Genomic DNA, 18,242 nt, shown 5'->3' on the forward strand with positions numbered 1-18,242 from the left:
TCGGGACCTTGGACCTTACCTTGTTTCTTGCCAACCCTATGAGTCACATTTATTAAACTTCATCAGCTTACCAACTTTTTCTAAGAATTGACATAAACTTATAATCCCTTGTTTCAATTGTTTAACAGCGAGCCTTTACATGCAAAATTCTTATGACCAATATTCTATAATTTAATTATCTTATTTTCATCATATTACAACAAAAAAATTTTATGTGAGTCAACAAATACTCAGTTGCATTTCACATTTAGATGCAAGCATGTTTCCTTTTAATTTTTTTTATAAAGGTTCCTACTTGTTAAATTGTGACAAAAATGAGATTCCTTTTAGGAACTTTCTTAATCACAAACTTTAACACTAGTATGACAAGAACTACCAATGCAGTAACGCTCAATCAACTTATCGCTTCAGTGGTGGTTTCGCATTTTACTTGAACATAAAAGCAAACCTCAGGTTCAAGAGTTCTTGTCATAGCTACCATTGTCACGATTACGTACTTGTGAGTACAAGGACTTATCGCTGGAGGGCACTCAACTACACGAACCACCATCTACACTACCACATCTAATTTAGCTGCATACATCACTAGCTACCTACCTCCACACAAAGCTATCTATTGCCTACGTCTAGGTTTTTTTGTGTGCATAAATTTGCTTTTATGCCAAATAACGCGTTACCCGGAGAAAAACCCTTCTACTCCATAGAAGTGTTAACTTGCTTACAGCTTAAAAAAAAAGATTAATTTTCTACGACGAGAATGAGACTAATGAATGAGAATGAGACCCCAGGTCTTTTACAGACGAAGGGCTGTGTACAATCGTTCTTCATTTGCGTTACAGTGGGAAGAATTTTCTCTCCCTTATTGTTCCAAGAAGGGAGAGAAAATTATTTTCGATACCTGTTTTTATTGTCTAAACGGATGTTAGTAATTCAGAAACATACGCTTGTGAGCAAATTAACTGCGTTCCAAATGAATGGGTTACATCTCGCTTTCTTCCGGTAAAATTCTTTCGTAAAAAGTTTAAATAAATCATTTGGGATTTCTCAAGTAAAATTTAAGGAATTTTTTTTTTCAATGCCGCAGTGTTTTTGCTATTGGCGAATTTTGATCAAATTAATTTTCGTGATTGTAAATCGTTCGAGTGTTAATGAACATCCACGACTTTGATATTGGACTTGCATAGTACTGAATCGAGATATTTTTGTACTTTTTCATTCCTTCTCTCTTGATTCAACACTTGTTTAATAACCTGACGCCTCCCATATTTATCATTTCGTGGGCAATAATAAACCAAATATTCCATCAGCACAACTGAAATATCGTTTAACTTGGTTCCATATAACATTGGTAATGCTGAACTCGGACACGAGTGACACACTTCCTCGTGTGATGAGGCTCCGTCGTGTATTTAGGATTCAGGGCGGTTCTTGCTCACTTCAAAGTGTTTATCCTTTTGAGCGAAGTAAACTAATATGGCCTTCTGTAAGATGATATGCCAGCTGCTGCAAATCTCCCACCCCTCCAGTCTCCACCTTTTTGGGGAAAGTGGTTACATTTGTTGGCATTTCGCCACTCCCACCCTGCACATAACATAGGAATTCTCGGTCGTCTTCACAAGCAAGTCTCTGCTTCCCGACTTCACACCGAAATATCTGTGTCGCTGTCTTTCTGTTTTCTGGGCTAACCGGTGAGTTCTTTTATTACTTTCCAGCCGTGCAACTGTTCACTTATATCTGAACCTCAGTTTATTCTAGCTAGGTATTTGTGTTAAATAGCTGCTTAGTTTTTGTATTCTTTGCGCCAACAAACAGCTCTAGGCACTCTTCCCCCGCTGTGGCTTTTCTAATTATAACCAGTATATTTTTATTAGTGATGCTAGTGCTGTACGATTCTACATATTGCTAGTTTTTTTTATAGGTCATTGTGCTAGTAGCAACATAGCTTCTTTTGTTTCGATCAAAGAATCGGAGTAACAGTGTATGCCCGCACACTTTACACTAAAGCATTCGAATACAAATTTCTTCGTTTGCGTAATTTGTCACGACAGTTCTGTGCGAGAGGTTGACGGTAATTTTTCTGAGTAGGTGGTACAATTTTGAAGTCCATATTCCAAGAGAATCGGATTTGAAAAGTACTTTATCATGTATTTGTGATGAGAATTTTGCGTGTGTGTATATAAATTACCTTATTCTGATATTATGTTCACCACGTTACACATCCTAGGTAATCATCTTGCAGGCTAGTTAAGACGATTTTTGAATTATAACTGTGTGCGTGTATGTTTTTAAACTTGAAACTAAGCACAACTGCTCGAATATTTCCGCAAAAATTATGGCTTCGTTCTTCAATAGAATAATTGACAAATTGGTCAGTAGTGAAACCTGCTGTAAAACTTAAATCATGGGTTAACACTTCCGCATGACCTAGCTGCAGCACTTTGAAATTCTCTTACTGTTACGTAAATCAACCTTTTTAAGTTAGCACAATAATTGCAAATGATAGAGAGAGAAGGGGGGGGGGACAATCCTGTTTAACCACAGCATCTGGTTACTAACAGCCGTATTGTTCACCTTCGCTGCAACACATGAGCAAAAAGCATATTTTTTGCCAATTATGAAAACACTTGTTTTTTTGTTCTGTTAAATGCTATGAACTCCGAATTGGTGTGTAGGTAGCGAAATGAGAGCCTAATGGCAGGGCCGGCCATCTCGGGGGTGCGATGGGTGCAATGCACCCGGGCCCCACGATCGAGTGGGCACAGTCGGTACACATTTGCGGAAACGTATTTTTTAAAATTTTTTTCTTCTAATTTTGCTTATAACTAAAGGGATTTCATCGACAGGATTTTAGGACCCCGGTAATAATATCTGTTTCTCTATTATATTAGGGTTTTTGCTTAACCCTTTTGATGCGTTTATGCAGTGTATAAAAATTAGCAAACATGATTTCGTTTTTATGCTAAAATGCCTGATTCATCATTAGCTTTTTTCTAATCTGTTACACATTTATATATGATTTTGCTCGTTATCGAAACCGTTGAAAAAATATTTGTATTCTTTATATATGGTTAGTCTAGAGCAGGGGTGGACAACCCTTAACATGCCTGCCAAATGTGGTACGCCAATAACTTTTTTCGGCACGCAACCCAGGGCTCATCTTAAAAAAATAATTAAAATAAAAAAATACATTTCAAATATCTTCGCTGACATATATTTTAACTTAATATAATACAATTTTATTAAGTACAGCTATACCAAATAAAAATGCAATAATTAAACTCTACCAACTGTTTCATAATAATAAGTGATGAGAAAATTAGAAACAAACATCCTATTTCCAAGCCATCGATATGTCTCCGCGATATACTGATGTACAAGTTTTGTCCAGTTCAGTTGTTGCATTATTTGCTGCATTACCTAATACAGCAAATTATTGCTGCTTTAGGTAATGAAGTCCTTAATAAAATTAAAGACGATATAAAAGCAGCTATATATTAGTATCCAAATGGATTGTACTCCTGATATTTCTCACAAGGAACACTTCAATAATTATTAGATATGTAAATTTTGTAGACAAAAAACTAATTATAAATGAGTCATTTATAGGATTTATTGAAGTAACTAGTGAAGGACTAGCCAATTCGCTTTGCAAAAGAATAAGTGAGCTTGATTTAGATATTATGAATTGTAGAGGGCAAGCATACGATAACGGTAGCAATATGAAGGGAACATATAAAGGCGTACAATCTAGAATAATTAGTTTAAACCCTCATGCAATTTATGTACCTTGCTTATCGCATTCTTTTAATTTGATAATTTGTGATGCTGCTTCCAGTAGTATATATTGTAAAAAAAAAAAAAAAAAAAATTCGGAATATTGCAACGTTTATACTGCGTATTTTCTACAAAAAGGTGGGAAATTATACAAAAGCATTTAAATATTACGCTTAAACCATTATGTGATACTCGATGGGAAGCCAAAATAGATGCAGTCAAAGCAGTGTATACACAGTTTGAACAAACTTATAATGCCTTAGAAGAATTTATTGGTGCAATTAACGATAACACAGCAGTAGCCGAAGCTAAAAGTCTACTACATTCATTACAAGAAATGCCATTTATTTTAAGCTTATCGGTGTGGTTTACAATATTGTCAAAAATTAAGAGTATCAACAAACTATTTCAAGCAAAAACAATTGTTCTTGACTCTGCTTTTTAATTTAGTGAATAAAATTAAAAATGAAATCCAAAATTTAACACATTTTTAGACGACGCAAAAATGATAGCACGAAACTTGAATATTTCCGAAGACTTCCCTGAAAAAAAGAATTCGAAAAAGAAAAAGAATTTTCCGAACTAGCAGATGTCACTTTTTCAACGTTGTGATTTATACTGTTATTCTTCAAATAGATGAGAGATTTAAAAATATACCCAATGTTATTTCTTATTTTAAATTAATCAATGATATAAAAACATTAGAAAAAAATGAACTAGAAAGCCGCTCAAGGGATTTTGTAAAATATTATAGTAAAGATGTAAATGAAGACTCCAGGAAATTGATTTGTTACGAGAATTGATCTTGGACCAAAAAAATGTAAATAACGCGCAAGACATATTGCGATATATATTAAATAATAGTTATGAACTATTTCCAAATGTGCTAACTGTATTGCAAATTTTCTTTACGTTACCAGTTACTATAGCTTTCTTTTAGCAAATTAAAATTGATAAAGAATTATCTTCGGTCAAGTATGTGCGAAGAACGCATAAATGCACTTGCTATATTAAGCATCGAAAGGAAATTGCCAAAAAATTGTAATTTTTCGGAAATGATTAATGACATAGCAAAAAAAAAAACAAACAAAAATCGCATAGTTAAATACATATTAAGCAATATACGTGTTAGTAAAACTAGGCCCCTAAATAGTAAACCTATTTATTTATTTTTTTATGTGCTTAAATTATTTTTTTATTACTTTAAACAATAATTAATTGTAAATAGTTTTTGTGCGCTAGTTGGTGAGCCAGGTTACTTTTGTTTGTGATAAATATTTATTTTAATTATTTAATACTTTTGTTTTCTGTTCAGTAAACGTTGTTAACCTGTTATTTCGAATGTTTTTTTTTTTTTTTTTTTTTTCCTGTGCCAAAATCATTTGCAGGTAAGAGGTTTTACAATACGTTTATTTCGAATCCTTTAATTTTTACCTTCGAAAAATATTTTAGGGCCATAAAAGGTTTCTTGCACTCAGGTCCCTTTATAGAGAAGGCCGGCCCTGCCTAATGGTCACAACAAAAGCGCTGTGAAAGGAGTATTCTGAAAGCTTTAAAAGCTATCAACATGGGAGGTCAGAGTAGCTGTGTCTGGCTGATGGCCAAGGATCATCAAGTCATTAATTTGACTTAGGTAAAGCGATATTTAGAATCTGAAATTAAAGGCCATCTTTAACGAAATAGAAAACGCAGGTATAAGACAAATTTAACATGTAACTGACATGTTCCGAAGGAGCGAATAATCTATCTAGATTCAGATTGTTTTCAAACTTTCTGAAAGCAGTAACATACACGGCATCCAATCCCAAATTTTTTACTTTTTTTTTTTTACATTATCTAGAAACCGTGCCATAGAGACTATCTTCATCGTTTTCGAGCCACTTCAGGTTTCCAATATTCTGGTTTTTCTTCACGCACACCTTTCTTGTTATATGTAATTTTTGTACATTTGTTGTTAATATTTGGGTAATATATAAATTCCGGAAACATTCTAAATTAAAAAAATCTAGCAGTAGAAAATAAACCACTTCTCCGAGTGGAAAAGTTTATTTCCCCATCCCCAAAAGAACTAATACTGTATCTGAGTTCTCGTTTCGTCGCCTATGACAGGAATCTAAGAAGAAAAAAATAACACAGGTGTGGTGCTTTTATAGCAGACTTTTTTTTTTTTTTTGAGGAGGTGGGGTGAATATGGGCTTTGCACTTTCTTAACTTTGTGTTTACACTATTAACCTACTCTTACATGATAATTATGACATCCCCCACAGAACTCATCTCGGGTAGGTTTCTTTGATTTCTGTTTTTATAGCGCAACGGCAGCTAAGGTCATATTGTGCCTTGACACAGGTTATAGCAGTACACAGGGTATTAATAAATAATTGTAAGGAGAAATTAGTGAATAAAATGACGCTTTGTACATTTGCATATTAAAGACATTAATAAGTAATTAAGGAATGATACCCTATTTTTTTGTACATATATACTTTATCTATATATTAAAAATATATAGTTTTCCATACAAATCTTAATAAATAAGATAAATGAGTAAATAAAATGTATGTTTACAAGGTTTAGTATATATAATCAAATGAGTTTTAAATGAATTCTTTGTAAAAATTTAAAAATGTCATGCAATTTGTCCGAGTCCGTAACATTTGCCTCAGCTGGCTCGGCCAGATAAGTAAAAATGTCATTCCTCTCTCGTGTGAAGTTCCGGCACTCCACCGGAATATGACTAATGGTGAGACGGGTGTTTGCATTTCTCACACGTAAGTGTGCGATGATGCTAGGCTGTGCAAGAACAACTTCCTTTCTGCTGTTCCTAGGTTGAGTAGACTGCCAATGCTTAATCTCATATGGCATGTTTGCCAGTGTTGCCTACCAGGAGTATTCAGTGGGCAATTAATTTTCATTTTATAAGCTGTTTGTAGTAGGTATATATGATACCGTCAAACAGTATGTCGAAAAACTATGAACTGATCTTGCAGCTGCGATGTCATTTCCCCTAAGTCCAATGTGGCTGAGAATCCAGCACAACCGAACAACAAAATTAAAAGTATTTCGTATAAAAATTGTAACACCTCACAGCACTGGATGTGGATTATACACAAGAAAGGAGATAGCCTGTAAAGAACTTTCAGTCTGTATAAATTTGCACACTTTAGGATTTTTCTTCTATATGCACAAGCTGCATGGCATTAAACTCTGTAGAATTACTGCAGTCGAGGGGATTTTGGTTGGAGATAATATCAAGAAGCACAGCCAACAGAGGTGTTTGATTTCTTGCCCATACATACTGATGGTTCAAGAACCAGTGGGTTGCTCTGTGGAAGGAACAATTGAAGGTAGACAGATGATCGTGCATGAGGCTTTTGTGGCTGACAAGTTGCTGGATGGGATTCAAGTCTGCCTTGAAGGAATGCGCTTTTGTTTGGTGTAGGAAGTTTTGTCAACATTTATGCCAATAGCTTCCATAGCCTCTTTTAACGTACATACCAAAAAAGTACGTATGGAAGTCTGACATGGGCATCTCCCAACGTAGACTAGTCCATGCACGATGATCTGGAAGGGGTCTTCATCTTTATGGCCAAATATTTTCGTCTGAGTGATAGATGGATTCATTTGATTCAACATAAAGACTGAATCGGTGCAGAGTGCCATTATCTATTCAGATACCCTGATGGATAACGTCCAACGATCCGAGCGTGCTCTCTTTCACAACTGTGAACATGGGAGTCTGTTATCAAGCTTTGAACGTACGAGCGCGATAAATTGGGAGCAAGGAACATCGATCAGCGGCCCATTCTGTATCGAGTGCGGAGGATATCAGTGCTTTTTTGCACTTATCCCGAATATGATTGTGTATAAGGAATCTTTAGTTTCTGTCAAAGACGAGTCCCAACAACTTGGTCTCAGGTGCTACTGTGATAGTTGATCCCATACTTGGATCAGGTGTGAGGTGTGAATTTCTGGCAGAGGTGTACGCACAGTTTTCTGTGCGTACGCACACTTGATCCATAATAAAAATAATAAAAAAAAACACGAAGAGACATGATCGATTGCTTGTAGAAGTTGTCTTTCATTGATCCCCCCATATTGCAGAAATGAGAGTAAATTGTGCAATCAACATAAAGGCAATTGCCTGCTGTGGACGGAAGCTGTTCAGTAATTTAATTTTAATAGCGAAGAGGGTCACTTATAACAGAACTTGAACTCCCTGTTCTAGATGATATGGCCAAGTAACGTGGTTCCCACTAGGACTTGAAAGATTCGACTGAAATAGAATGTTTTTAATAAAAACAGGAAGGTGTCGTGTCCCCACAGATTAAAATTAAACAGGTCTTTTAATATGCTATATCTCTAGGCTGTGGCATAAGCTTTTTTCATGTCGAAGAAACAAACCTCATTTCAGGAAAGCATCTCTTATGCATTTTTCTAAACGGACCAAATGATCTGAGTTTGATCGGTGTCTACGAATTTTTCCAACACAATATTTTGTATTGGAAAGAATTTTGTTGCTCTGAGTATCAGAGTAGCCTTGTATGTACTTTTTTTTTATTTTTCCAACTGGTTTTGGTATGTCAGTGACAGTTTACTTATGCCAAGAGTCTGGGAACTCTTCCTCTATAAATATTCTCTTGTATAGTAAGAGGAGAGCCATAGAAAATGGAAGATGTTTCATTTTATGTCATCAGGACTACTCACTAGGGCGAAACAGAAGAGCTCTCGAGTTCCTCTTTAATAAATGGCTGATTGTACAGCTCTATCTCCTTAGCAGAAAATGTCCGCTCTCTCTTTTTGCTTTTTTCAGTATTAAAAAATCAGGAGGATATGAAACTGTTGCTGTGATATTCCAAGGTAGATAATCGGCGTGTTTAGTGTATCTTTCGTCTTCCAGATTTTAATCTAGACAATTTTTCGCACTGGTTGTTTGATTAATCGATGATGTAAACTGGATCCAGGATTGTTTTTGACTGACGTCTCTCATAACGTGCTTTAGCCCGAGCAGGTTTTAAATGCTATTGAGTTTGTGGTAGGATATCTACGAAATATACCTCGTGCTCTACCTTGATCTTTTTCGGTATACTCTGGGGTCTACCAAGGCTTTGGATAGATTGGAAATCGGGATGTTTTTGGAATTGATGTGGTTGCTGCATGGACAATACAATCTGACATACTTCACTGATTCATTCAATAGGTGTTGCTTCGGTATTAAATTTGCAAGATTGAAAATGCGTTAGTCTTCCCGGTCCATTTTCCACCTGGGCATCCGTGTATGAAGAGATGTTCCTTTCAAGACAGTGCTAATCACGCTTAAATGGTGGCTTTCGTATGTTTTCTTAGACATTCCGTTTTAGCAGTAGAAAAATGGCAGGGACAAAGATTGTAAGGTCGATTGCAGGATAAGACATATAGAAGATATATACTCCCTTATTAATAAAGGAGGTCATTGCCGAGCATTCACCCTATGATGCCACTGCGTCTATTCGTACCCCTTTGGACGTACGTCCATTAAAATCGCCCATTAGGGATATGGGCTGAAGCAGTTGCAGTATGAATTATCAGGTTCCGTTTTATTTAATTCATAACCCAGTGGTAAATAAATTGAGTATACTGTGATAAACCCTACAGATAGTCGAATCGCTACTGCTTCCAGAGCAGTATTAAGCTGGACATGACTGACTTCTTTCCATCCGGGAAGGACGGAAAGGAGTAAGACTGCCCACGAGGATAGCTGCTCTGCCATAACGGGGCCATTTCCAGTTCTGTCCTTGCGTACAAGAGGGATATTCCTGAAGGTAGGCTCCTCAGTGGGTTTTAAATGTTTCCTGCAGACAGAAATAAAAAGTTACTTAAATATAAAGAGCCAACAGGCTTCATTTCGGCGATATAAGCCTTAATTAAATTAAGGGGATATTAGATGCTATACCCTTTGGTATTAATATAGTTCGCCCACCGATTAGAGATCCTTCGACACTTCTGCGCATCTCCGAAAAAGGAGAATCCATTCCGATAATAGGGTAATCAGTCCGTATAGTGGGATGAGTTGTTTATTATTACCGGTCGGAAAATTAACTTCTCTTTTATGATTATTGTAGTTAACTATGTTGCTTGTATAACAATTGGAAAATTTTACCTATAAAGTACGTGATTTCGCGTGTTGGCGACCATTTCGGACGTCCTTCATTTCTTCTCCCCCTTAAGCATGAATCGACTATTCTTGGAAAGACGCGAAGCAGGGACCTACAAACGGTGGGCGAACTATAATTTGGTCTAACTACTCGCTGATGAAGCCTCAAAGGCTGAAACCGGTCTGGGTAGTGACCTCCCTACCATAATGTAATAACAGCATACATTTCCTAGGAAATGTGTATGGTAAATACCAAAGGATAGTGATCAGAACTTTCCCCACTTTTGCAATGAGTTGCCCGTGTTTGTACTACGTTCTAGGACTACTTGCATTCAGCTCACGCTAGTATTCGCCGATACTTTTATAGTTTTTTATACTATATTCGGCATGAAACTCTGATTCCAATCTTTGAGTTTCTTATTCGGTTTTAAAACAATGTGGGATCTAATATCCCCTTAATTTAATTAAGAAATAAAAAGGTTTGTTTCTTCAGCAGGTGCTCGACATCATCGATATTCTGACGAAACCCACCACAGTTCCGTTGTAAAAATTTTTCTTATTGTTTAGGTTTTGTAGACTTGTCTGATTTCCAGGAGGCTGAGGACTTACCCTTGTAGAATTTCTATTTCTCATTAGATTTCGGAAGTATAGATGACCGGTGTCCAACTCTTCCTCTGGAAAAATATCGAATACATCACTGTCAGGGTCACTAGGTAAGTAAATAGTTACCTTCAGCAGACACCAAGGTATCCTTTTTTTTTTTTTTTCGCCCACAAGTGGGTTCTCATCGAATGAAACCATTTTTTGGAGTGGGACCGTACATCGTGCGATCAACAAAGGAACAGTCACAATCGTAAAGTTCAGGTATGGTGGAATAGACATAAGTTCGAGTTGCTTTTGACATTTTCTTAACTGCTACCTTAAGAGGATCTCAGAGCAGGTGTAGTGGTAGCCAATTCCCTTTTTGCGCCCTGATATATTCTCTGTTATCTTTTGTATTTCTTTTCTTTCCATTTCTGGCATGCACAGGGGTACGCTGGATGATTTTGACAGTTGACACATTTAGCTATCTTTGCAGAGCAAGATTTGTTAAGCTCTTTACTATCACATTGGGCACAAGTGACAGGCAGTTTGGACATGTTCATATTTCTGGCATTTGAAGCATCTTAGTGGAATAGGGATATACAGCCTAACAAGACATTTGAAATGTCCTTTTACAGATGTTGGAGGCTTGGCAGTATCAAAAACGAGAGCGGCTCAAACGTCGGTTTTTCGGGCTTCAGACCGTGACCCCGCACTTTCAGATTTCTAAGAAAATTTACTAATATTTTTGATGTTTCAGAGATGTATTGATATGGGAAATATTTTAATTAAATTTATATTGATTCTTTGTCCTTTTATGGCCGGTACCGGCCATAATAAAAGACGCCGGCAAATACGAGGGGCGTATATATGTATTTAATGTTTGTAAATTATGTTTAATAAAATTGACTTTTAAAATAAATTCTTTTTTGCAAATATTTTGGGACCCCATTGAACTTTTTCCCGAGGTCCCACAACCTCCAGCCGGCTCTGAACAAAAGTGAGGATGTTCCTAATTGTCACCAGGTGATCATCCCTACGGTTCAGGATGCGCGTCATACCTGCCATCCTCCTTATCTTTTAGCTCTGCATATCTCGTCCCGAACATGATCCCATTCTGAGATCACCCCTCCTTCAGAAATTGAGTATCTTATTAGGTGTAACTGTTACGGGTATACCTCCCATAGGAGTTGCTCTGAATACTTCTCCGAATGTTGTGTTGACATGATGTCAGCCTGGCTGGCCGAGTGGTTAGCGTATCCGCTCTCCAGCCAAAAGGCTGCTAGTTCGAATCCCGCCGTGGGCATGGATATTTGTGATTGTCTGTGGAAATACTAGTGGTGGTGGCCGGCGGTAGATGGCGTTGGTGTAGTTGAGGTCAGTTGGTGGACTGAGTGTAGGAGACAGTTGTAGACGAGTCCTCCCTCGATGAGTCTTTGCACTCCCTGGAGGTGTGAAATAATGTTTCTACAAGGACATCACCATGACATGGTTTCTTTAATTGTTTTGGGAGAACTTGCCAGTTCCTAAACTTTTTTTTTTTTTTTTGAATAAAGAAAGGTAACATTTTCCGTATTTTTTTCATCTGTTGCAGAGATGATTACAAAAACCAGTGCCCTTATACTGGTATCTTTGTTTCTTTCTTCTGTTATCGAAAAGTATCAGTGATGTTACTTTGTTAGGGTTCCATAATCTACTTCCTGAAACAATTTAGGATGAAGAACTCGTGCTCAAGTAGGTTTTTGTTCAGCGTCAGAGCTCCCCACCCACCATAGTGTCGCACATGGCATCCCACTCTCCAGCAAGCAATGCCTGCACTCGGGAGTGGTATGCCAGGGTTAATCCGAACACTTAACGAGCACGACAGTAAGCCTTGGTGTGTCCCCGAATCATGGGGAAAGAGACTTTACTGCGGCACATACGCACCTTGCGGCTAAGCATACTAGCCGATTGATCCTGTCTGGGCCATTCAGGATCGCCCGTTTTGCCGAAGCAGAAACCAAATGCGAGGCTATCAGGATCCTTCCCCCTTCTTTCCGGATGTCCAGTCGACCGCGGCAAGGCGTTGGATACCAGTAATGGTAGTTTGGAAGATAGCATAATAAGAATCAGAAGTGGAGAAAAAAATACGTAAGCGAAGGAAAAGAGGAAGCGTGAAAAGGGCCACCACGAACAGGTGTCTCGCATGGAGGGGGATCGTGGGAGTGCACGCAATCTACGATGCATTAACTGCATTATATTATCCTATTGAGAGTATTTTTCTGTTAATGCGCATTCACTGGGTTTGCGTGAAGAAAAACATAATTTCTGGAGAGAAACCCTGCATACTTCCGTATGCGATCGGTTAACTTGCCTTCATTTGAAAGTCTGTCCTCTTAGTGAAAATTTGAATGGAGGTGCCTGTTGGCTTCGATATCTGCAAAGGAAACCACTTATTTCTCAAACTTAGTCATAAAACTGTAGGAAGAAGACATGACATCATGTATTCTCTTCTCCCCTCCTCTTGCCATAATTTAACAGTTGTTGGTCTGGGATTTTCAGATTGATATTATGAATGTTCATTAGACGGTATTTCCGTCAGTAAAGTGGTGTGGCTGGTCATTCTTCCAAACTAAAGATGGCAACCCGAACTCTTAGGATTTTGACCTTATTAATCCTAAGAGTTCGGGTAATGTTCGGATAGCATCGAGTATATACTTTGCACTGCACAACTTTGTATAACAGAATACCAACAATTTAAACCAATATATATATAAAAAAAAATCAAGTGTTAATTAAGCGTGAAGGAAATTTCCGATTTCCTCGGAACTTATTTTTCAACCACGTTATAAAATTCTGTTTTGACTACAAAAATTAATGCAAATTGAAACAATTAGGTAATTAAAGGGTTCCTTAAGTATATAAGTAATAAAGAATAAAAATAAATCGCCACCAATTATTTTAATAAGTGAAATAAGTACCTCAGAATTTACGCGCTTATTTCAACAGTTTCTTTGCCATTTTGCTATAGTGTGTAATTTTCAGAATAATATTATTTTTTTGATACCGTTTTTTTTTTCTTTACGCTCAAACTCCTGAAAATCACCCCACTTTATTTCTTTTGATAACTTTTTATAATTCTCTATTTTACACATTTTCTTGAATATGGGATCGGCAAAAAGTGCTTGCCTGGTGCTACATACTCTATCCAGTCCTGGGAACCATAGTGCACATCCCCCTTTTATAACACGTAATTAAACATTATTTTTTTTTGTGTGTGGATCCCATTAACCTGCGAAAGGTTATAAATCTTTGTACATCAGTCTCGTGCATAGATCGTGATAGATGTTTCAATGATAGGCATTAGAACTTATCATTTTAAAGTTAAAATTTATTTGTCAAAGAATACACAAACGGGAATCCGAAGTCTTAATTCTCCAACTATGAGGATAAATCACAAGTTAAAAACATTTTACTTCAAATGTAGGTTAAATAAGAAATTTAGTGCCAATCACTGTAGCTGATCCATAAAGATGCCTTTCAGTTATCATAAGGAGGTGATAGGGTTGTCTTCCGGAAAGTAGCGTTTTTCATTCCTCAGCAGATACTCCATGGTTCGGTCGGTATCGACGATGTCATTTGGTTTGAAAGACGTATGTTCTAATCCCGTCTAAGACGTGATGAATCTTCATAGGGACTTTTCAGCTGAAAGTGAGTTAGTTGGTCTCATATGAAGATGGAAGGCCTTCCGAAAAGTCAAGTTCTTCATCTCGCAAAACAAATCGGCCAGAAGAACAACAGATAAAATACACTGGCCTCATAGCCTTGGCCACACCTCCCAAATTGTCTTCAACAAACCAGCGAGAGAGCACGAAAATGAAGATATAAACTGGCATAAGTCTTTGCTTCTACCCTAATCTCAAATAACCACTACCTTTTTTGTTGAAAAGAGTTAAAATCCCATTTAAGATGCAAGGAATCTAATGGGTTTTTCAACTAGGTGTGACGAAAAATTAGCCACTCTCATACGGAGGTCGAAGGGTTATTCATCCGGCTGAACAGTTTTATAAATTTAATCACTTACTATGTAGGTCATAGTAAGTCGTATTTAAAGCTTTAGACAGAAATGAAACTTTTCTATTTTAAACCTAATATTCTAACGTTCTAGCATTGGCAGTAACTCTAATATTGAATTGAAGTTAAAAACAAACTTTGCACCAAAAACAATGCTCAGAATTATCGAAGTTTTCATTGGTCATTGAAGGTGCAATGATAATTTCAATATTTAACGAAAGGGGGACACAATGAAAATGTTTGTAGGATCGGAGTAAGAACGAAATAATCGTGATGTCTCCACCTTTCGTAATCCTCGGTTCTGTTCGCTAGGTGTTAATCTTAGCTCGAATTAATTGTATGCTCTTCGGGTGATTTTACCGATGTGAAGTTAAAAAGCATTTTTTTTTTTCTGGAGAACACTAGCTTACCTATACCAAAAAAAGCGAACTCTGCAAACGCCTCAAAATTGATCTCTGTTCAGAGATTTCAATCAAACTCGATTCTTCTTCTGTAGGCAAACAAGTAACTTATTGAAGGACAGAAGTGGCTCGAAAAGTTTTGTTTGGTCTCTGGAAATCCAGCTGGATTTCCAGATTATCTTAAAAAAAAAAAAAAAAAAAACCTTTCGTTGGTCACACACACAAAGACTACGCTTTACCTCGCTCTAAAATATTGAACAGGTTTAATATACAGATGTCACTACCATAATAGTTATTATTCGGAATAAGTAATTATTACTTTTAGACATTAATATATTTTTAAGTATTTAGGTAGCTTTTTTTTTTCATAAAAAATTTTATATGAAAATCTATTTAAGAATGGAAAAAAACGCCCAACCATGCCGTGGAAACAACTGATCTTAGTTAGCTATGTATAATTCGCATATGAACAACCACAAAAGCAAATTCTGTGGAGAAAATTTTCTCTTGTAGTTTAATTTTCTCAACTAAGGCATACTTTGCTCAACACCCTTATGGATGAATATTCACAATTGGTACACAGAAAGCACCACTCAACAATCAGGATTAAATAAATGCTTATTACGAAAATTATTGGTAAAAAAAATGAGACATAATGAAAAACCCAAGATAGGAGAAAAAACAAAGCATGCTTTATTTTAATCATGCTTCAGTATTTTGTTTAAGTAATCTAATTCCTTGGAAATTTTCCAGACTCTTCCTCATGCCTGCAGTATACCCGGTGGACTCAGCATTGGCTCTAAGATCTACATTCTGGGAATGGTACCCCCAGACCCTACTCGGTAAGTAGCTGATGCATCTTTCTATTGGGTACTCCGGGGCCGGAGACTTCACTATTCGAACGTGTTCTTCGGTAGGTTTTTTTTTTTAAGATCTGTACTTTATCCAAATTTTTAAACGTTTAAATCGGTTGTGCGTGATTGAATTCGTGTTCGATTCACTCGAATTGTGACTGCCTTATTATCCCTTCCCTCAACTCGGCCTCTTGTGATGCGGTAACAAAGTGATACGAATTCATTAGTTCTGTTTTAGTCTTTGATACAGATATGCATTCGTCGTAGTTAGATTGTATCTTTTATTACTATTAAAACTTGGCAAGTTTAATTATAAGCCAGCAAAGGTTGGTCGATTGGTAGAACCTCTGCTACTAATGGCTCGCAAAAAGTTAAGCAATTTTGAGCGCGGTTAGTATTATAGTTGGAAGGGATCACTCGTTCGATACTGTTGCCACATACTAATAATATTGCTAATATTAACATTTCATTGGCAATTTTATTTTTAACAAATTTCATTACCCATGTTTTATCACCAAAATACTTATTTAATACATTTCAGTGAAATTAAGGCAAAAATTGAGAACTTTATGGAATATCTTAATCTGAACAAATAGCATTCAAAGGTTGCCCAAGTACAGAATTTTTTAAGTTATTTACTTTACTTTTATACAAAATATTTATTTAGTTTTGTTTATTTAAATAAAAATTCAGTATTTTTAATTTATACTTTCATTCAGAATATTATTTTTTTGGTCTGTAATGTGTGCTGTTTATCGAAATAACAATGAATTTTTTTTAAAACCGATGTAAATTTCAAGCTTATGCATGCCCTGGAAGAAAGAGTTGAACATTTGTATTAAGATGTGCGTGTGTGTATGATCGGTAAGTTCATTGGCCGATTCTCCTCGACGGTGTTGTATAATTATCGGATGCATTGGCTCAATTTTGAGAACGCGTGTGTTGGGGGGGACATGTTTCCCTTCCTTCCTCGATAAATTATCTTCACTGAGCCTAATTCTATTTAATAAATGCGATGGTCAAGGTCACATGAAAGAACTCGGTACCTGAATATTGCTACTGTAAGTTCAGTGAGAGTTGCCAGCAGCTAAAATAGGAAACAGCCGGTAAGTGCCAGAAACACGATCATACGTTTATCACCCATTCTGTATGTTCTACTTGGAAGGTACGAGGGTGGCTTAGATAAGAGTTATTTCACATAACCAAAAGTTTTTGGCAGTCTTCGCCTTACTTGCAAACTTATGTAAAATTAAATGACTCAAGGTCGAATGACGCATGCAACCTAGAAACGCTGTTTATCGTTTGCGCGAGATACTTGAGTTAACTTGCAAACATAGAAACAGCGGCGGATTTTCACAACTGATGAAGTGAAGATAGGCCTAGGTTCATTTTTTTTAAAATGCGTTAGCCATTCTCAGAAGATGGGGATTTGTCACCGATTTCAGAAAGGCAAAAACTGGCCGAATAAGATGCATGCAGTTAAGTGGTAATATACTGTCTGCAAGATCGTGTTATCCAGGCTGAAAATTATGATAGTTCTGAAAACATTCTCTTGTGATGCATCTTTTTAAAATCCCAATTTTTGTGTTTTTATTTTTGCCATTTCATCTTATTCATTGACAACAGCGGACTGACGATTAAAATTAGGCACAGGAAATAATATGAACTACCCACGACTCTCATCCGAACGAGGGGAAGCTGAAAAGTTCTGATAAATAACTAGAACAAAAATAATATTAAAACTATTTATATATCCTAAAATTAAAAAACAACAACAAATTATTACAGTTTGAAACATGAGTTTAAAGAATTTTAACATGGGTTCTTCCTTGTGGTTATAAAATTATCATCTTTGTTTGATTTGTTTATCAGAACTTTTGAGCCCCCCCCCATTCGTGTGTGTGTGTGTGAAATCCTCCTGGTACTTATTCTTCAAGAACGTCCTCATTGTTTTTGTCTTGTTCACACGACATATAACTTATCCTATACATTTTCAAATGTTAATACATACAATTTATTTTTAAAAACACTATTTTTTGACGCTAGCTCATTAAGAATACTCATTTTGTCTTTTTGCATGACGAACGATTAAAGATGTGACTATGTAAAATTTCTTGGGCTCTTTAAAATGTATTTGTTTTGAGAAATACCTTTCACGGGACATCTAGGTTGAAAATAAGGTATGCCCATGCAGTATATGCAAATTAAATTCAATTCTTGAGAGACACTTGTGACATTAAATTAAGAATTATAAACACGCTAACATAAAAATATTTTAATGTTTGCCAACTATTTCAGTCTGAAACTAAGACTCTCCTCAGTGGCTTGATAGGAACAGTTTTTACAAAGGTGGAATACAAACAATTGATCATTCAAAAGTAGAACGAGCCGCGTGATATTACATTGCTAAGCAGGGCCGTCGCCAGATTAGATCGTGCCATGAGGCAA

The 18,242-nt window shown here is 36.5% G+C and overlaps 1 protein-coding gene across 2 annotated transcripts in view; it reads left to right on the plus strand.

Moving 5' to 3' along the window:
* The window catches only part of LOC150102630 (32 kDa beta-galactoside-binding lectin-like), a 135,917-nt gene that overhangs the window by 23,775 nt on the left and 93,900 nt on the right, over positions 1 to 18,242 (plus strand). Inside the window, exons 1-2 of one of the 2 annotated variants that reach the window (XM_090399795.1) lie at positions 1,577 to 1,688; positions 15,694 to 15,782. In XM_090399795.1, coding sequence (XP_090255921.1) covers positions 15,760 to 15,782 — 23 coding nt within the window. In that variant the 5' untranslated portion in view covers positions 1,577 to 1,688; positions 15,694 to 15,759. Of the gene's footprint in view, positions 1 to 1,576; positions 1,689 to 15,693; positions 15,783 to 18,242 lie in introns of those variants that run through there. The other variant, XM_090399794.1, reaches the window with a different exon arrangement.

The sequence above is a fragment of the Typopeltis vanoorti genome, chromosome 10, assembly GCF_054136105.1.
Source record: "Typopeltis vanoorti isolate ZY-2024b chromosome 10, IOZ_Tvanoo_1.0, whole genome shotgun sequence".
Lineage (NCBI taxonomy): Eukaryota > Metazoa > Arthropoda > Arachnida > Uropygi > Thelyphonidae > Typopeltis > Typopeltis vanoorti.